General features: G+C 31.3%; 1 protein-coding gene across 1 annotated transcript; it reads right to left on the reverse strand.

Annotated features, from left to right (window-relative positions):
- Window positions 1–4,972: 4,972 nt before the first annotated feature.
- Window positions 4,973–12,798, reverse strand: LOC111683412 (cysteine sulfinic acid decarboxylase). Its single transcript, XM_023445481.2, has 3 exons — window positions 11,725–12,798; window positions 5,930–6,297; window positions 4,973–5,868 (listed from the first exon to the last, which is right to left on the reverse strand). Exons 1-3 carry the CDS (start codon window positions 12,592–12,594, stop codon window positions 5,271–5,273), a joined length of 1,836 nt encoding a protein of 611 aa, XP_023301249.2. The 5' UTR covers window positions 12,595–12,798; the 3' UTR covers window positions 4,973–5,270.
- Window positions 12,799–22,655: the final 9,857 nt, after the last annotated feature.

Genomic DNA, 22,655 nt, shown 5'->3' on the forward strand with positions numbered 1-22,655 from the left:
CCTCTCTTTCAAACAACTAATCGTAGAACGAATAGACCCTGAAATTAACAGAAACCTCGCCAGAATACGGCGATAAAATTCCTTTTCCTCCCACTTGTCTAGCTAACGCCGTCAACACCGCCAAATAACCATCGTTCAACGATCACTTCCCGAATAATCATCTTTCAACGATCACTTCCCGAACAAGCATCATTCAACGATCGCCTCCCGAATAACCATCGTTCAACGATCACCTTCCGAATAATCACCATTCACCGATCGCCTCCCGAATAATCATCGTTCAACGATCACTTCCCGAATAACCATCGTTCAACGATCGTCTCCCGAATAACTATCGTTTAACGATCACCTTCCGAATAATCACCATTCGCCGATCGCCTCCCGAATAATCATCGTTCAACGATCACTTCCCGAATAACCATCGTTCAACGCTCATCTCCCGAATAGCCATCGTACACTTAAGTAGATCATAAGTAGTTTAAGGTTTTCAATAATAAAGCTTTGTTCCGAATTACACATCACATTTTAAATATTTGTGTTTTCATTTAAAGGAAGCAGTCCTTTGAACTGAACCTGGACAGGCTGAGTCATACCTCAGCTGGAAAATAAACTGCATTACAATGGCGCCCGAGCAGGGACCCGATTCCAAGAACGCACCTAGTGGAAAAACCACGCACCAAACCACCAACGGGAATGGATCGGGCCAGGAACAAAGCCAGGAGGACCAACCTGCACAAACTACTCTACAAACGGAATCACTCGGTTGGATTTATCTCCTCGACGAGAATATTGATTGATGAGGTATGTCGTCAAAATCATATTCCTATTACCGAAAAGGTTACGGTGGACCAACTTCGTCGGCAACTGAGCGAGCTTTTACGAGCCAAACGTCTGCGAGCATCCTCAGAGAACCTTCTGCGTTCCCTAGAAGCGGAAGTGATTGACGAAGAAAGAAAGCCTCTAGCGGACTATCAGGTAAAGATACCGGTACCTTCAGTGGAACCGCGGAAAATTTCGGTAAATACTCTAAGTGACGCTGAAGTAATGTCTACTATTCGGAGATGGGATCTGACATACGACGGTGGAGATAATTTAACGGAATTTATCGAGCGGCTGGAGGAACTCGCAGAATGCTACGGATTTGATAGAGGCAGATTGCTCTTCTCATTATTGGAAATCTTGAAGAATAAAGCATTGCAGTGGTACCGTGTGAAGAGGGAACAAATAATGACCTGGGATGAATTTAAAGAAGAGGCTACCCGATTTTTCTTACCGAGGCGCTACCTGTCGCACCTTGAGGAAAACATATATCACCGTAAACAGGGTCTGAGGGAAAAGGCCAAGGATTATATTATGTCCTTACAGGCTCTTATTCGGCAACATCCTGAGTTAAGAAAATTGAATCACACGGATAGGATTTATGATGGGCTGCGATACGAATACAAGTTGTATGTCCGCCGGAACGACTTTGTCACCATAGAGGAGTTAATGGAATTAACCGACGAGTACGAGCTTCTACGGAAGGAGGAAGCGAAGCAAGGAAAGCCCCAACCCAACCACTACATCGACGTTTCCTCTACAACCGGAATATATAATCGGGAAACACATTGTTGGCACTGCAAGCAAATAGGCCATTTCCGCGGGCTATGCCCCAATCAAGGTCGAATTTTCTGCTCATGGTGTGGACAGGATGGGATTATGTCTCGTGATTGTCTATGTTCTCGGGAAGAGTCACTTTCTGACGGACGCTACTACCTTAGTATCTCAATTTTTGGCACTTCTATTACGGCTTTAGTGGACACAGGATCTACTCTCACTTATTTGGGGAAGACGGTCCGACAGTTGCCCGAAGCACACAATATACGACCTCGAAACCATCAACGAACAATCCAGTTAGCGGACGGTGTTAATGTATACCCTATTGCCGTAGAAGCTAACGGAAAAACTACCCACCTATTGGCTTCTTCCCTTGATAGCTTAGCGGAACCCGTCATTCTTGGGATGGATTTTCTGCGACGACGCAAGGCAACCCTGTTAATTGATGGGAAGGAACTACGAGCTTAAGAGCCTAGTCGAGTAAGCTCACTCCATGCAATACATTCCATCGTGGAACGTAAATCTCTTGATTCTGAACAGAATCTTCAATTGCAAGCAGTCTTGGATGCCGCTAAAGTATCCTTTGCAGCTATTCAAGAGCCATGTAATATGGGAGAGCACATAATTCGGATGAAACACGAGCGGCCTATCAAACAACGATACTACCCTCGCAATCCCTCTATGCAGAGTATCATCAACAAGGTGGTAGATGAATTGCTTTCTATGGATCGGATTGAACCGTACCACAGTCCGTATAGCTCACCTGTTGTCCTCGTCCGAAAGAAACAAGGGACATGGAGGATGTGCATTGATTACAGGCAAATAAATGCAGCTGCTAAACCCGATGCTTATCCCATACCTCACATCAATGCCATACTCGATCAATTGAAAGAAGCCACTTTTATTTCAACTATTGATCTAAAGAACGGATACTGGCAGATTCCTGTAGCAACCCAATCCCGTCAGTATACCGCCTTTACCGTTCCCGGCCGAGGATTATACCAGTGGAAGGTCATGCCATTCGGCTTGCACTCGGCCCCGGCCACATTTCAGAGAATCCTTGATAACGTCATAGGACCCGAATTGTACCCGAAAGTTTTTGCATATCTAGATGACATCATTGTGTTGGGGAGCACGTTTGAAGAACATCTTGACATGTTAAAAACATTTTTTTCTAGGCTCCTGACAGCTAACCTGCAGATAAACTTCGATAAATGTGAATTCATGCGAACCAGTTTAAAGTATCTAGGCCACGTAGTGTGTACCGACGGAATCCATACAGATCCAGGAAAAATAGAGGCCGTACAAAAATTAGAGGCACCGAAAACTATACGAGAACTACGTCGCGTTTTGGGAATAGCGTCGTGGTATCGAAGATTTATCCCAAATTTTTCTAAATTGGCCGAACCGTTGACCCGTTTGCTGAAAAAGAAAATCCCCTGGATCTGGGGTCCTGAACAAGAACAATCCTTTGAGAATTTAAAGCTAAAATTAACAGAGGCCCCGATATTGAGCTGTCCCGATTTCGAGAGACCATTTTTTCTACAGACAGATGCTAGTAAAGAAGGTTTAGGAGCGGTACTGTACCAGAGGCATGGGGAGCAAGAAAAGGTCATTGCATATGCCAGCCGTACTCTTAACGATCTTGAGCGGAAATATTCCGCAACGGAACAGGAATGCCTAGCCGTACTATGGGGCATTCGTAAAATGAGGCCCTACTTAGAGGGATATCGGTTTACGGTAATAACCGATTAAAAAAATATTAAAAAAATTAACAAAAAACCTAAAAAAGCAAAATACTTTATTGACCCATAAAATTAACAATACGTTCACATTTTATCAAAAATCTCGTTAATTAATATAACGATTTACTTTTTATGGTAGAAAATTAAAATATAAGATATTCTTTAAAAAATACAACAAACAAATTGCTTTATTTTGCTAAAAATAACTGTTCAGATAAAGTTTTTTTCTTAAAATTTATAAAATTTTACGTAGGCAAATATGGTGCAAATATGAAGGAATCAGATGTTCTGGGCATGAAAATTCAGTGTCGAAAGAAGCATTCAAGTGTTCCGATTTTTGGAAACGGTGTAAGACATACTTCACCCCATCTGATCTTCTTACTATTTACACCTCTTACATCCGACCGATAATGGAATACAACTCATGCAAACGAAGTCAGCCAAATTTGCCGAAAATATTTTTTTAATTGGACCAGCAATCGGGGGACCCAATATATATTTCTTGGTGTTACACACGGAATGATAAAATGTATATACTCTCTATCACCACTGATGGTGGTGGGTATAAAAATAACTAGGCATGGTGAAAATGAAGGTTAAACACTTACATTTAAATATTTTGCGATATGTATCTGAACTTAATGTATTTTCGAGATTATGAAAAGTTCATGATCAGTTAAAGTGATATCATTTTTAGATGCTAAAGCTTTAAAAATATTTTTGAAGTCGAAGATTTCAATCCTTTTTCCTCCTTGTTTCTTAATATTGCGATAACAACATATACTATTAGTATGGATTGATCGTCATCAATAACTTTCTACTACATTTCATTGAAATCGGACCAGTGCTTTATGAGATATATTTATGTATTATAATTAACCATACACAGAAAAAAGTTTCAGCATAAATATTATGAACTGCTTTTATTGATAAAAGTTGATAATATTTAAGAAGTTCCTAAATTTTCCTGAATTTTTTCATATTAATTTTTCAAACAAAATCTAGAAGCCTTGACTTAAAATATTTCAAATTTTTTTATTCCTTTATGATTTTGAGATTTAAATCGAATAAATGTTCGCGAAATTTGACGGATTTTATGAAAAAGAAGTTTTACTAAGTTTGCTGATGTTTTGTTGCTAAAGATTTTGTTTTTCAAGATTTTTATTTTTTTATTAGTACAATATTTGCTAATATAAAATTACTATCTACTAAATACGGAAACATATTAGTAGATAATGGACTTCTTTTGCAATTTTTTTATAAATATCGTAGAAAAAAAGTAAAAATACAAAAAAAATTTCGTCATGTCAAATTCATTTTATGAACTTTTAGTATTCTGAATGAAAATGGTTTGGTAAAAAAAAGTCAAGTTCGATTCATAATATTTATTAGCAAATTCATGCCAGATATGAATTATTTTTTCATATCTGACTGCTGCCCGCTTTCACATGGATTCTCCCAAATGTCTTCAGTATATAGAGATAGCTGATAGGTCTAAAATCCTTCGGTTTCGAGTGACTCGATTTGTAATGATTTTCCTTAAATTTTAAAAAATATATCAATTTGGTATTAAACATGTAAAGCTTTGAAATTGCTCCAGAATATAATATTTTTAAAAATCTGATGTTTAACGTTTATTTTATAATTTCTGTACATGATTTACTTATAATTATTTTAAATATACAGATAATATATAATGTTTGTAATTTTATTTGCGTAATTTGATACACATGTAGATACTGTTTTGAAAATACAAATAACATAACATTTTAAATAGTTTGTGTGTTGGAAGATTGGGTGAGAAGGATAAAACTGTGAAGTTTATCACTTGTTTTTAATTAATTTCAACATAAAACTGAATTTTCTAATTTCATATATTTTGTAGTAAAATTAAAAATTATTTATTTAATTTGATAAATTGCAATAAAGTTATAAGTTATTTCCCAGAGTTTCTATTTCATCCAAAAAGTATATCATATCAGATTCGGTTAGGCAAGAATTCTGCAAAACTATTCTGAAAAAATTTGGCAAATTATGCAAAGGTTGATATGTTACCATCATAGAACCTTTTTTTATCATGGCTTCTTTAATTTTTGGAGCTACTTTGTGCAATTCGCTATGAAACTTGTCATTTCTCTCCATACCTCTTAAACTGGGAGGCACATACCAAAAACTAATGTTAGTACATTCGGGATTTTCTAAAACAAGTTCAAAACCAGATCTCTCTCGTATCTGATTAGTTAAGAACTCAGACATTTTGAATAACTGGTTCACATGTTCTTCCAGGCCCTTGGTACCCTTAGCTTTCCACATAAACCAGAACTTAAAAACGTCAGCTCTTCGACCACATTGTATATGTTTGTCACCGGTGTCGTAAGATGTATCATAAAATTTATCCTTCTGAAAAAGATATGTGGCATTCGTTGAGTGACATTGAGAAAGGATATCTTTGTGCCGTGTTAAAAATGTCGAACACTGTTGGGACGCTGTTAGCATCTTATGAGGATTCCATGTAACCGAATCGGCTCTGAAAATTACATGTAAATGTTAATAAAACAAATATTCAAATGCATACAAAATTTGATTACCTTTCGATCCCATTTAATAAATGGCGATATTTTGGACTCATTAATGCTCCACCACCCCAAGCAGCATCTACATGCATCCACATTCCATATTGCTTACACAAATCAGCTACACTATTTAAATCATCAAATGCTCCAAGAACTGTAGTACCAGAGGTAGCCGATATCATCATTGGCTCGCAATTCTCACTGATACATTTCTTAATTTGCTTTTCTAAATTCTCAATATCAACCTTTCCAAATTTATTTGTTTTTATTTTACACACATTTTCACTGCCCATACCCATAAACATTGCCAATTTTTCAACGGAGTAATGTGAGTCTTCTGATGTGAATATAATCTGCCGTTTTGATCCAAATAATCCATGTTTCTGAAGTTAAAATTTAACAAATCATGAATTGTTATTAAACAACAATATGCGGTAAAATATTTGAAATAAGATGCAGTTTTTAAAGACAGGTTGTGTTGGAAATTGTCTTTATGATTTTTGGAATAAAATCGAGTGAATGCTCGTCATTTTCAGGATTTTATTAAGAATAGAATGTGATAACTATGTCTGCTGATGTTTTCTTTTTTTGGATTTTATTTTCAACCAAGCTATACTCATTGAGCTCTGCTACCCTAAATGCAATGTAACTAAAAAAGCCTTCTTAACGATTTTGAAGACTCTAACTACAATAGTTTTCCACCATCTTGCATCATATTGCAAGATGGTTTAATAAAATTCAATGCTTTTTATATTTTTGACTTTAATTTTTTGAGTAGAAATAAAAGTTAGTTTTCGCTTTAGAATCGTTTATTTTCCAATAATCAAAAAATATTTTTTTGCTGCTCAAATGTCAAAAAATACTTTTATTCTTGCTAAAAAATCAAAAAATTACTTTTATTTCTACTCAAAAAATTCTAATACTGTGTCAATTAATACTTAAAATATTGCGTGCGATGTTTTAAACAACTGAATATGATAGTAATTCGCTTATTTTATAAAAAAGTTGTTTTTAAAAAGGGGTACGTGGATATTAGGGACGCCAATTTCGAAATCATGATCCCGAAAATCCGTGTTTTTTTTTCGCATTAGGATATCCCGAAATTCGAGTTTTTTTAAATATGTAATTATGTCTTTTGAGTCATAATTTTCGAAAATTTTTAAAATTTTTGATTTAGCAAAACAAAACTCAACTCAGCAAATTTTATATACAGTGTGTGACAAAAATGAGTAAATGATGGTGAAATATTTAAATATTTTTTGAAATCTGTATTAAATGAAGATATCTTTAAACTAAAATAAATAAAAAATCCTCTTCACTATACTTCAGATAAAAAAAATTAAATTAACTCACTTAAGGCCCAAATAGACTACACAAGCGGCTTGACAAACATACCTTTTTTATTTCAACACACACTACACAAACTTTGCTAGCACAAACAACAATTTTTTCACGTTTTTGTAGACTTGCAAAGATACAGATGTAAATTTTTTTCGAAATATAAATTTTGTAAAAAAATTGGTTATTTATGAATATAAACAATACAAATGGATTGACAAAAATTCAATATGTTTGTGTAAAAATCAAAATTTTTTGTTTTTTGATCAAACAAACCGCAAGCATTTGTGCAAACACGAAACACCTTCATACACTGGACAACAGGCTTGCACAAACGTAAAATACTGTGTAGTCTATTTGGCCCTTTACTTTGGCGCGTGGTCATCATCCAATTGCATCATAGTATTTTTAACGTTTTGAAGCCAATCATTAAAAATATCGCGATAAAATGCCTTATAATATCAGTAACATTTTGGCATTCATGTTACCATTAAATTTTATAAATTTTCCATATTCCAAATTTTATAACGGGCATTATGTCGAGGTCTTTTAATGGTACATTCGGTTTTCTATATACATGCTTTGGCCAAACTGGTCAAAAAGATTAATTTTTGGTTCATATGTCCATAAAATATTTATCAAATTATTAAACGACCAGTTCTTAAAACCTTTTGGGGAATTCTAATACAAGAGGCTTTATAGTCTCTTCTCAAGCATGGTTAAAATTGATGGATGGCCTGAAATTGATGGAATCATGAATTTCTATTGATATTATCAAGTGATTTAATTTTGATATTTTTATTGATTGAGGATCGAAACATTGAAAATACGTTGGAAAACTGGATAATGACCGCAAATATACGGTAAAAGCACTCGATCGAACTGTTCAAATTCCATTACTATATTAGCTCCTACTGTCGCCAAAGTTAAACCCGATTAAGAATTTATGGTGAAATCGGGTTTACATTTAGACCTGGTCCACACTAGGTATCTTTTGTTGAGAAACTTTATCTTAATTCTCTTTTGAAAAATACTTAATGTCTACACATTGAATCATTTATTTCAGAAACTACGTGTTAATTGTATTGATTTGTTGCTGTACGAATGAGAAGAATTAGACCTGGTACACACTAGGAAACTTTCGTAGAGAAACTTTTTCTTAACTATCTTTTGAATTAATTTGTTGTTTTACGAATGAGAAGAATAACAAAACAAAACAAGTTTCCGAGTACGGGAAACTCCGTACCGTGAGAGAGATGAATGATATTCCTTCTCTTTCTCTTTCATGCAAAATCAAAAGTTTCCCAAAAAAAGTTTCCTAGTGTGGACCGGCAGTAAGTAGTTTCTGAAGCAAAAGTTTATATGTGTGGACATTTAGGAAACTTCAAAAGAGAATTAAGAAAACGTTTCTCTACGAAAGTTTCCTAGTGTGGACCGGCACAAACAAAAAAAGTTTCCGAATATGGGAAACTCCGTACCGCGAGAGAGTTTAATGATATTTTTTCTCTCTCACGCAAAATCAAAAGTTTCCTAGTGTGGACTGCTATAAAATATGGACCTTCATAGCACAAGAAGAGTGTGGCAAAATACAAGAAGATTTTGCAATTCTTACAAATCTGAGTTATACCGGTAATGGTAAATTAGATTGTTCTGGATGTACATATAATTTTCAATAAATCCTACGAACATGTTATATTCCAAAACTAATATGTATTTATATAAAATTCGAAATAGTTTTCAAGGGAAGGATTATAAATTGAAGTTAAAATAATTGAATTGGGCTCTGTCATAATTTTAGTTCGCATGGAACAGTATGAGGTTTAAAAAAGTGCTTACGCCAAATTTTGGAGTTAAAAAGTTTCAAACAAAGTATAACAAGTAGTCCGACTCTCACATATAGGAAATTACTCTCTCACATCTACCAGTTCCGTGTGAATTTAACTCTCTTGTGAGAAGTTTAAACTTGTCAAAACACTCAAAAGTTTACCTTACTTTTTTGACCACTTTTAGGGATCGTATGCGAAATTTCAGCTATCCACTAAAAATCTGTATTTTTTAAATAGATCCATCGCAATTTCCACATAAAATAATTTTTAATTTTCTTAAACTGGAAAAAATAATTTTTTCTATTTCTTGACATTTCATTTTTGTTGTTGTTGAATTTTAATTTACAAACAGAGTTTCAATTTTTGGTATTGAAAATTCAAACAAATTTAAGAATTTAATTTTTTTTATAAAACTTTGTGTGTTCAAAATGCACCAACACATATACATTTTTGTTACCAACACATATTTAGAGTTAGGAACTTTTTCACTAACACATGCTTAGAGTTAGGTACTGCTGTCAAAGCGTCGAACTACTTGTTATACTTTGGTTTCAGAAATTATAAAATTCTAAATGTCTATATTGAAAAATTATAATCAATTGGATTGTTTTAATTTGAATACATATTCTGTCTGCTAAATTTTAACTAACTTCAACATTTTATTTACAAGCATGATGATTTGAAGATTTTCATAAAATCCCAAAATTCAATTTTCAAAATAAGGGGATTTCAATTTTCAAAATAACGAGTTCAGGGATTTGTGATGGCACACAAATTCATTAAAACTTATTTAAACAAATTGTAAAAAAACAATTTCATAATATAGAGGTTCTCGGCTACAGTACTTAAAAGACAAATTTTTGGTTTATGAGAAGAAAATTTAAAAAATTTTACTTTGCTTGTAACTTTTAAATCTGAAAACATTTCTGGATTTAATCATACATATGTATTGGTTATATCGTCATACATATAAAATGCAAACTAACGTATAATCACTTTTCATAAATTTACAGGATAAGCAAAAACGTTATAAAAATAAAATTATTAATTATGTTTGTATGTTTACAGAAGCAAAATATTATTTTTCGAAGTTTATATTTATACCTTACTCCACTATAGTGGGGAGGGTATTATGCGTTTGTGCTGTTGTTTGTAACACTGAAAAATATTGGTTCTATACCCACCTTAAATATACCAATCGGCTCAGAATCACTTTCGATTTAGCTATTTCCGTCTGTCCGTCCGTCCGTCTTTCTGTCTGTGTGTCCATGTAAACCTTGTGCGCACGCTACAGATCGCAATTTTCAAGATAGCTTGATGAAATTTGGCACATATTATTTTCTTGGTTCAAGAACAAACGCTATTGAAATGCTTGAAATCGGTCCATTATTTCGCCAATCCCCGATACAACCGTACCCCCCGAATCGGGCCTTTAGGCTCATAATTACGTTAAATGTTCTATTATGTCAACAAAAATCAGCTTAACTTAGTTTTATAAAAATATTCCACAATACGGTTAAAGAACAAATTAAATACTTTATTTTTAAAAAGTATCCACTTTGTTAACATACTGACTGGTGTAGAGTATCATATAGTCGGAAATGTCCGACTATACATTCATCCTTGTTATGCTATGTTTGTTACGGTATTTATGTTTTTAAAACAAAATTTTTTCATAAATTAAAAAATGTCCTAATTGTAGAAACTAAAGGGCTGGAAATTTCCACAAGTAATCCCTATTAACATGTTCTGTTTAGTATTGAAAATAAGTAATATCGGGACAGCTATATCCGGTACAAGTGATCCCAAGGAATAATGGTTTCGATAGTCTTGCATACATATATTGCTTAGACAGCAATATTTTTTAAAATTTTGCACAAATTAGTGTTAAGATATATTTTAATGTATGACAGACATTGGATCATATTAAATCCTTCTGAAAAAATAGTATTGTCGTAAATTTTTGAAATCTTGAAAAAAAACAAAAAATAAATATAATAGTTATAAACATTTGCTTTAAAGCAAAGGATTTAGATGACATAAAAGATTATGCGCCGTTATAACCAAAAAATTATGTGTTGGATAAATACCGAGACCAGATTCGGATTCAGCACTGCTCAGTCTCAGGTTTAAAAGAATTGAATCCCAATATTATTTATTACACTATGTTTTAATTCCTTGAATAATAGTGATGATACATTGCTTTGCTTAATGAAAATATTGTTCTTGATGACACGTTATTTTGAATTTTTTTATAAAGTCGTTATATTTCTTTTTATATATTTTAAAGAGATGTGAATTATAATCAAACAAAAATTTTATTTTTGTTTTTTGATCATACATTATTTCAGGAGGCGATATGCATTTTGGCTTTCAATCCCGTTAGTTGACCGACACTATATTTTATCATAACTCAAAAACGATTTATTCAATTTGATAAAATTAACAAATACGTTATGGCTTCCATTTCTTCGAGGATAATTTTCTTAATTGTTTTATAAATATACTATTTCAATACACAAATGCTCACTGTAACTAATCTATTTTTCGCAGTATCGTAGAACATTGGTTATACCCTAATGTTGATGTGCTTGTATATGAATGAACATCTACATACATATAGTACATACAAATTTATTTATTTACCTTTGAATTGGGAGATTTGTGAAAACGAGCACAACTAATTGCATAACCATTTGCAATTGAACCTCCAGGACAGAATATACCATCTCCGTATCCCTGATTGGGAAATCCAACTATACGTCTCATTTCAGATAAAACTTCATCCTCCATAAGTGTAAATACAGGAGCTACTTCGTACGTATAGACACTAGGATTCAAAGCATCGGTCAACCACTGACCAATCAGAGCATAAGGATCTAGTCCGGAATACAACTGATTTATAAAGTATGGATGACCAGTTTTCACTGAGAAATCAATTGTTTTCTGTAGTAAATCGAATAAGGTTTCCTTTGATTCCCCCGCATTTTTCAACTTGAAATCAAAAAGTTCTCTAAGCTCTTCGGGTGAATGCCATTGCACAACTTTGTTGGAGCGATTAGTTCCGGCGAAGACGGCAGATTTTATTATTTCACCAACACACTCGCGTATAAACTTTTCACTGTCGGCATTTGGATGACTGACAATTAGGCAATTTATCGAGTTTGAGTTCATTTTATCCGTTTTATCTTTTAATGTATGAAGCTGTTTTGTGGATGTGGCTCTGTTCTCATCTGTTGACAACGCGCCACTATTTTTGCACTTTACGTTGACAATGTCATTGTCACGAGCGTTTACATTAGTGGGTGAAGGTACTATAGGATGTGATAAATTAAATGCATTTACGGAGGTATTTCGTGCCAATTCATTAGAATCGACAGCATCGTGCACTACTTGTTGCTTATATATAGAATCATTGAATTGTTTAGTATGTTGCTGCTGCTGTTGTGATTGATTGAGATGATGATGATTGCGATGATGATGGTGACTACGAAGAATACTCTCGCTGGCGAGCATTTTAATTAAATTTAGCAATTGCAAACTTGTTTCAGCTAAATGCAATAATAACAAATAAATTTGTTTTGTTAATTTTATAAGTTAAATGATTAATTGATCGAATCAGTATAAACGCTAAGATTACATATGTATATGCCGCCGTGTTTTCTTCCGATTTTAAAAATTATTATGTTTGGTTATTGTTGATGACTTGTTATCAGTTATCGTTTAATGATTGCACTGCATCCAACACAACAATAACAGTTGCTTTTATAAATAAAAATATTTGTTCCGCTGTTCGCCGTTAAACCGGTAGCGCTTGCTGTTCCGTGGAGGCAAATTGCCATTCTCTTGTAATCGTCATCATAATAATAAATACGAAACTGTTCATGACGTATCGGGTAATTTTTTTATAAAAATAATACAAACTTAACAACACAATTTTGTATTATTTTTTATTTAAAATTTTATTATCGTTTAATTGTGGGAATGAATAACACCTGCAATTCCAACTAATTTTAAAATGTAAAGAACAAATTAACACAAAAAAGCAATCTCTTCAATTCCATTGAACATGTACAAACGTAATTAGTGATTTTTCTGGTCGACAAATTATTTTATATTACCACTATTTTTTTGTATTTATATGTATGTACGTGAATGATTCTCTTCTACCTAACAGTAGATAATAATTATACAGTTTTTGTTTTGCATTGCATTTAGTAGCTGTAATTAAGATACATACTTAGTTAGACAAAACAGTACTTAGTAGGTCGTAGTCATTGAGCTAACATTAAACAATTAAAATAATTAATAATTAAATTAATTACACACAATACAAGTTTACGTATTAATTTATGCATAAGTATATCTGTACATTAGTCCTACCCTGAAAAGTATATTTAAGGTCTTCAAAAATTCAAGTAAAACAATACTTTCATATAATTTCATAACAATAATTATATTGCTAAGTGAACTATAGTATTGTTAGGCAGACAATAGAGTGAACAATAAAAAATGGAGTCAAAATTTTGCATACGAGAGAACTATCTTATATACGTATTTTGATAATTGGTATTAATTCGTAAAAAAAGAAACTTGCTATTAGACGACCTATTGTTTATGCACATATTTAAAAGATATTTAAAAAATAAATCAATGATTTGAAAAGACACAAAACATTTATCACCACTTAAAAAGTAGCACTAAATAATTTGTTTACCTTCCGAGGAAGTAATGTTGAATGACTGCCGAATTATAGAAAATAATTATAATTTTTAATACGTTTTTATGTGTTAAACAAATTTTATATATATTAAATGTGTATATTACCAAAAACTCTATGTACTTCAGGTGAAAAACATTTTTTGTTTACTTTTGACAACTTAAACTGCATCTACTATTATTTTTAGAAGCTCTAAAAATCCTATATATTGAATGTCAAAAATAAAGCATATCCTTTAAAGTAAATTTTATTTATTATTCACTAAAATTTTATGTACTTTAAATATGTCTGCTATTTGTAGTTACTTTTCTTCATCAGTTTTCTGAACTACTTAGACCTGGTTCACACTAGAAAACTTTTGATTTTTGTGTGTGAGAGAGAAAGAAATATCAACCAAAAAAATGACTGATATTTCATTTTTGCTTCTTTGGAAGTTATTTTTTGACGGGAAATTTATACAAAATATAACTACCAGCTAAATTTTAAAAGAAACATTCCATTTTTTTTTTTAGTTTTTTACCTTTTAGTATCATAAAAACTTTTTCACAGAATTTCAGGTAATGCACAATTAAGAATATTGATAAGCATTTAGGGTTATATAAAACGTAGTTGTGGCGATTTTTGTAGATAACAGGGTTCAAAAATATTCATATACGAACATTTAAATTTAAACATTCGTGATAAATAGATATGAATGAAATTAGCAATTTCTGTTTTTAAGTTTACGTTCGGAAATGAGAAGCTGATAATTTTTGTTTTATTTTAAGCACACATAAATATAAACATTTGCATTTTTTATTTTATCACATATTTATGTATTCACTTTACACAATAAAAAGAGAAATTGCAAAATTAATTTATTAAAATAAAAACAAAGCGTTAGTGTTTGATCAAAAATAAAAATTCATGTAAACCTTAAATGAAAAATATTCTTTGCTTTATATTTTTGAAATTTAGAGTGCAAAATAAAATATTCATTTGTGTAAAATTTACGAAAATATTTCTGTTTTCTTTTCGCAATTTTGTGTATAAAAATAAAAAACAAAACAATACACACAAGAATAAATAAAGCAAAGCCTGTTTTGTCTCTTCGTACATGAGTAGATGTGTAATCATCATACAATATTTTTTTTTTTCATTTACATGAGTGAAGAATGAAAGAACATTTTGTACTCTGGTCTATTTAAAGTAATTATGAGCGGGTCATGCTTTAAACTTTTAACTAAGTATTTTTATTCAATTATAATCAATATTTATCTCTCAAATACTAAAACTATCCTGCTGGTATAAAAAAAACGGAGTGCAAAGGATCTAAAATTTTGTAAAGGTTTTATGCCGCACATTTTTAAGGGCATGTCTAATATTAATATACATGTAGGCATTTACATGTCTTGTCACGTTTTATATTTCCACAAAAATATTGGAAATGAGTTAAAACCGTGTCACTGTTTATTTAAGAAAAGAGGGGACGGACGATACAATAATAAAAAGGTAATTTTAACATTTATGTGTTTTATTTTGTAAATTTTTCAGGAGAGCTTGTAAATAAAGTCCAGAATGATCCGCCAATTCTGATATTTTTCTAAATATTTATTAAATCTACAAATACCCGATAAAGATAGATATCTTTACATTATTAAGTGGGTGGATGAATGACTAATAAAGTCATTAATAGTGAAATAAAAAAATATAGAACACTTTCATCAAGGACGATATGTAAGTATATAACAAGGTTGGTAATCTACACCGTTAAAAGCTTTTATTTAACTTGCTTTGTTAGATGGTACACATTTTGTTACTGAATTTTCGACTAGTTCCCGTAGCCCAATTCGGCTGAAACTTACACAAAAAGTGGTTTGTGAATTTGAAAAAAAAAAAAAAAATAAATTGCCAGATATTAAAATTTTAAAGAAAATTGGAAAAAATAATATCTGTTCGAATTTTCTTGGTTTGTGCTTAAACTAAACAAAGACTGAAACAGTTAACAAATTATATAATACTTAGGAGCTTTTCATAAAAACTTCTATTTTAATAATCTGGTTATTTATACATAAAAAGAGAAGTTTTTTGTTTCTGTTGTCAGTTTAAAGATTATATTTTGTACTGAAACACTGACAATTTTCATTTGATTATTTACAGAAGCTGTAAAGAAAATTGATGTTAGACTCTTCACCTTCGTGAGAAGGGTAAATAAAAGTTTGTCATTCCGTTTGTAATGTCTATAATATAATTTTCTGACCCTATAAAGTATATATATTCTGGATCCTTATAGATAGCAGAGTCGATTTAGCCACTAGGTAGACTTAACAACGGTCTACCATCGCCCCTTTAGCCTTCAATAAGGAACTCAGGTGACAATTTTTGTACATTGGTTATGACCCGTCCATGTACAAGCACATTGCTGAAGTACTCGAGCTATCTAATTTCTGACCATCGTATGGCCTCAGTTGATTAGGCAACAGCACCTAGAGATGTAACCGGTGGACCAAAGTACGAATCCATCAAAAAAGTCAAGGACATTGTTCTTACTCAAAGGGACACACAGTGATAATTCTAATATGAAGAGAGTATACTCTGAACTTATCTGGACAAGAAAGGAAAATTCAATGGATCCATCATCATACAACCAAGCACACATCTCATTCATACTACACATTCATTATAGGTAGACAGGTGGTGTGAGGACCGCCGTATCTCACATTCATCCCGTACCATATACAATTAATACCAACTTATTTCCAACGCTTAGTCCCACAGTCACTTCTCTGTGGGGTATCTGTTGTTTCGGCAACAGCACCGAACTTATCCCGAAATATTGACTTTACTTTACTTTACTTTACTTCATTCTTTTAACCGCCACTTACTCTTTCCGCAAATTTGGGTTTAAGCCACAGCGTGGAGCCCGAAGGAACCTCAATCAACTGACCAGCCAGGACATAGTCTGGCGGGCAACTGGCCACCTGTAGTACCAAATTATGCAAGGACTAAGCCAGGCAGTATATGTCTGTGTGTATGTTGAAATCAGTTTTCAGAAGACCCCAGATATCTGCGATATCCGAACTTTCAATAATTCTATTGGAAATACGATCCAATAGAACGCTATTTAAAATCAGTCCAATCCAGACGTCGGTGCTAGTATTGTTCTGAATACGAAGATTTTCGGCACTTTCCATGTATACATCACGATCGCATACGAACTTCTCAAGAAGAGCGTCAAAACTACAAATATTTTATTTAGTTGCTTGGCAACATTCAACGAAGAAGGTTGATGTCGCTTTGTTTCAGAAATTGCAAACGCAATTTGAAAAAATAAAAAAACAAATTCAAAAACAAGAGTATAATATACAAAAACAACATACACCCTAAATAATTTTCTAGAATGCATAACAATTAAAGTAAATAAGATCATTCTTATTTGATACTTTTTTGGTACATTTTAATTTGAAATGTTCTTTCTATGTAAAGAAATTATCATTCTTATGTCTATTGTTTATATTTTGTTTGTAAAAATTTCCACATTATAGTAGTGCAATTAAATTGCAATTTCATTGATTGGTTTTTTTCATCTGCCTCTCTATACGCCGGTATATGGTCCAATCGGTCCATAAATAACGAAGATATGAGTAAAAATCTGAGACCACCTCTGAAAATTTCATAAAAAATTTAAATTTTTTATTCATACTGAAACAGAAATTGCAAAAAACAAAATCAAAATACATAATCATAGGTAAATTTTGTTGAAATTATGTATGCAGAGTCCGGATTTTTTTGGTACTTTTTCTTTCTACAAATGGTACTTTTTGAATTTTCTATAATATTGAACATAGAAACATAAAATAAAGTATGTAGAGCCCTGATTAGATTAAAACACATAAAAGAGGACTTTTTGGTACTTTTTCGTCTATAATATTATTCCACTTTACATTGAGAGCAAGACACGCACGAATCGTAATTTGAGGGGTTTTTCGACATTGCTTTTCCTTCATGTTCGTGATTTTGCTAGTTGCTTTATATCTATTCTGCTCTCACTGCATAAAGATCGTATGCGACTACTCTCAGACATGAATTAGCGTTGCCATTTGCAATAATTTAACTTTTTTTTAGATATTTCAATAAATTTAAAAAATAATTTATTTTTTCAAATGCAATGAGTATTAAAACGTTATTAAATCTTTAATAAAAAATAAATAACTATAAAAAGAACTAAAACATTCAGCTAATAGTAGCAAAAATATGTATTTTAAAGTATTTTAGTATTTTTTTCATAATTTTTTTATATATATATTAACCTAAATAATTAAAACAATATTTAATATAAGAAATATTAAAGAAATAGATTTATAATATATATATATATATATATATAATATATATATATATATATATATATATATATATATATATTATATATTATATATATATATATATATATATAATATATATATATATATTATATTATATTATATATAATATATATATATATATATATATATATAACAATAATTTAAGAATTATAAAAATGGCAACTCTTACATTCATAACTTCAAAGGCATGCCTTAAAAGTATCATACTTGCATACATACATACATACATACACACATACGTACATACATACATACATACATACATACATACATACATACATACATACATACATACATATATTATATTCTTATATTCTTTTCGACTTTTCCATCCCAAATTTAGATAATTTAGATAAAATGAGCTTAGAAGTTTCAGAACTTAGGTCATCTAGACCTAAGTTCTGAAACTTCTTCTACATACTTACATACATACATACATACATACATACATACATACATATATTCTTATATTCTTTTCGACTTTTCCATCCCAAATTTAGATAATTTAGATAAAATGAGCTTAGAAGTTTCAGAACTTAGGTCATCTAGACAAAGGGATAAGATTTATTGAAATAATCGATGGAGGTCTAGAAGTAGGTCACGTCAAAAGTAATTAGTAATTCCAATTACAAAATTCGAAAAATTAAAAGGCATGTCGAATTTAATCTCAACAGAAAATAGTTCAAACATTGAAACATTTGGGAACAAACATTTAAAACTACATCTCGGTTTAAAAAGTGAATTAACTACCCATTTATTTTGGTAGATATTAACACACCAATTATAGGAGAAAATTTTGAGTTGTTAGTTGATATAAAGAACAAAACAATACACGATTCTATAACAAATTTGAAAGTCTCAGGCTCATCAGAATTTAGGTACCTAAAGAGATTAGAGATTACCAACATTTAAATTGTATAACAGTTCTTAACAGACACCAAATACTTTTCTAATTGATTAGATACAAATGAGTTTTCTCAAGTCTTAAATAGAAAAATACCAATATTTAAATCTATTACAACTCCAAGATTTAAAAGCTTTATTTGGTAATGAGTAATTTTCGTTTAAGAGATTTTCGTAAAAGGACTTTTTATGGAAGCTATGTCTAATTATGTATATAAAGACAAAATTTCAAAATTCTGTGTCTCTATCATTATTTGGTAATAAATATTGTGAATCTAAGAGGTTTTCTGAACCTATTATGAGAGCTATAAACAAATATGGACCGATCGTAAAACAATTTTATAGTTTAATTTATGTATATAAGAGCAATATTTTTGCTACCCTTACCCTTTGTAATCGAGAATGAAGACAGTCGTCATTTTAGTATCCTCTTTGTAAGCGGGAGCGGAGACAGTCGTCTCTTTACTGTCCTCAAGTAGATTATACTCTTAAAAGTTGTTTTTTTTGTACTTCCGAAAGTAGTTACTTTACCCATCTTTTGGAGAAATGATTATTACTTTCTACTAATATGCCACCATCTGGTTGACTCATATTTATATCTTTCGGGTCAATCGTCACATTATTGTCCCTTAGTATTCTATAGAGTAGACACTTGAAATTTTTAAATTTTAGTTTCATTAATATCTTACCACGTGACTGACTCCAATTCGTATGTTTTTGGTCTTTCGTCACAAATAAACTCTTTGTAATCGAGAATGAAGACAGTCGTCACTTTAGTGTCCCATTTGTAAGCGAGAGCGGAGGCAATCGTCTCTTTACTGTCTCTTTATAGGGTGTAGAGTGACGATTGACTTCCTCGTAGGACAAGCCCATGTTAAAATGGTCGGTCACCTGGGTAGTCAGGTGGCTAGGGGCCACCACAAGTGGTAGTTTAAATGGTCAGTTCGGGACTGTCCTGTTGAACTGTTGGGATCTGCGTTAAGTTATTTTCGGCAGGGGACCTTGTATGGGAGCTATGACCAGTTATGGACTGATCGGAACAAGTTTTTCAGTAATATTTTTGTGCATATGGGCAATACTTGTACCAAATTTTTATGGATATCTGAATTTAATAATGAGTTCTGCTCGTTTAAGTTATTTTCGTGAGGGGACCTTTTACGGGAGCTATGACCAATTATGGATCGATCGGAAAACCCTTTCACAGTAATATTAAGCAATCTGTTAATTTTTTATCCTAACGTTAAATTGACAGTTTTCAGACAAAATATCTACCAATTAAACATAACCGGTGGTTGAGATGACAGGTCTTAAAATATATAAAATTTTATTTCGTATGATTATGACGATTTAGTGATTAAAACATGCATGTTCCAAATTCTAAAATCCACTTCAGGATAATATGATAAGCGCAATATTAATATAAATGTAAAATATAATATAATTAATATAAACGTTAATATCACGATGAAAAGCTACATAAAAAACGATTATATATGTAGACATAAATCTCTCCACTTAATTTTATAATATACATATTGAAGGCCTGCTTATGATGGCGCACACGATATTTGTTTAACAAATTGTCGCATTATTGTTGTCTTGTGCAGGCCTTTAATCTCTATTTGACTCTAGCCCACATTCAGAAAATTAGTTTTTCTTCAATATGTCGCAATTGAAATAAAATTCAACATAAATATTTTATTTGCTAAAATAAATCACATTTGGAAGAAATTTACAACTGTTATAGGGTATGATATGCTCGGTCAAGTCCGGCTATACTTTCCTAACTTGTTTAAATATTTATGTATATCGTGGTTTACTAATTGCACATGATATACCTTCGCACTGTTGTATTTTTTAATAAAAAACTATATAATAAACTACTTTGATAACATTATTGGGATGTCAAAAATATTTTTAAAAGATATATAGTATTTAGAATAACTATAGAGTTCGGAATAATTGTCTTAAATTAAAAAGGAAAATATAATTTCCAAGAAGGAAAATGAAGGGACATGAAAATATAAAAAATGCATGTTATCCTTAATCGATTGTTATCCTTTCATATTCTTCAATGTTTTTTAACTTTTTATCATAGAGATAAAGAAACTCGGTTCCACAATAACAAATTTCTAATTTTTCTACATAATATTTTAACAAAAAAAGGACTTTGAAATTTTTAGAGGGGAAAATTTTATTAATTTATTGAGATATTTAAAAAATATATTAATAAAATTAAACAAATGGAGCTATGAAGACCAAATTTCAGACTTTTGTACTCCATTCTAATGTCTTTATTATGAATATTTTTTGTTGAAAAATTTCGTATAAAATTTCAAGGATAATAAAGGATAAACTTTTATAAGGATATTATTTACATCTTTTTATTCTTAAAAAATAAAACAAAATACGAGATAAAAATACTGCAATTGTCTACTTTAGTCCTCTTTATAACAATATGGGTATCAAACCCATATTGTTATAATAGGGTGGCTTAAAATATTTTATAAAAATTTTTGAAAATTGTATGCACCTCAAATTTTAAAGTCCTTTTAAAAGGACAAACGATCAGAAAATGAAAAACTGAGTACGCAGTTATATCATATAAATTATGTGCTTTCGTATGTATATGGTTTGGTTCGTGTGTGAAAAATGGTGTTGGACGGTGTAACTTCTGTAAACACATTTTTAGAATTTTTAAAACTTTTTGATGATGTAAAAATATAATAAACATTTTATAAAAAGATCCGAACCCGTTCATTTATCCAAAATTAAAATCTAATTTGCCGACAGGGTATTTACTTCCCTAAAAGAACAGTGAAAGTCATTTGACTACAGATGGATTGTTTCTATCATAGCGTAGAACAAAGTATCTATCAGTTTCTTAAGGCAAATGGACAAAAATTATGTAAACATGTATGTACGTGTGATATTTCAACTCCCTCACACTTATGAATACTCTTGACTTCAAAACATATATTTGCGCTACTCACTCTTTTCTAATTTTTATTATTATGTTTTAATACTATATTTAGGTTATTTTTTAATATTTTTTTGTTTTAGTCTATGGCTTTTTTAATACTTTTTCATATGGGGCATTTCACGTCAAGTGAACCAACTTTTGAAATCGATGTCTTCCGATCGCGATGATGGCGAATTTGCACCATGGTTAGTTCTATTGGATAGTAATTCAGACACAATTTTTCAACAAGATCGCTCGTGAACTTTCTAAGTTAGAGGCGGTCAAAATTTGACATTTTGGACATGCAGGTGTTTTTCTCATCCATGTAATTTATTACCTATTGTTCTTAGCAAAATGTGTCCCAAATAGTTTAGATAGCTATTTATGCAATCTTTCCAAAAAAAAAAAAATAAAAAAATTTAATAAAATATTTTTGATTTTTTTTAAATCAAAAACATTTTTGACTTTTTTTTCAAAATGGGCCCTTCTTATTTTTTTTAAGAAAGCTTAAGTCTTTTCCTAAGCGACCTATATGGTCGCTTAGTGGGATATCTATCAAAAAAAAATTATTTTGTAACTCAAGATTTAAAATTTTTGATTTTTTTTTTGCAAAATCAAAAACTTTGTT

The sequence above is a fragment of the Lucilia cuprina genome, chromosome 2 (genome assembly GCF_022045245.1).
Source record: "Lucilia cuprina isolate Lc7/37 chromosome 2, ASM2204524v1, whole genome shotgun sequence".
Taxonomy (NCBI): Eukaryota; Metazoa; Arthropoda; class Insecta; order Diptera; family Calliphoridae; genus Lucilia; species Lucilia cuprina.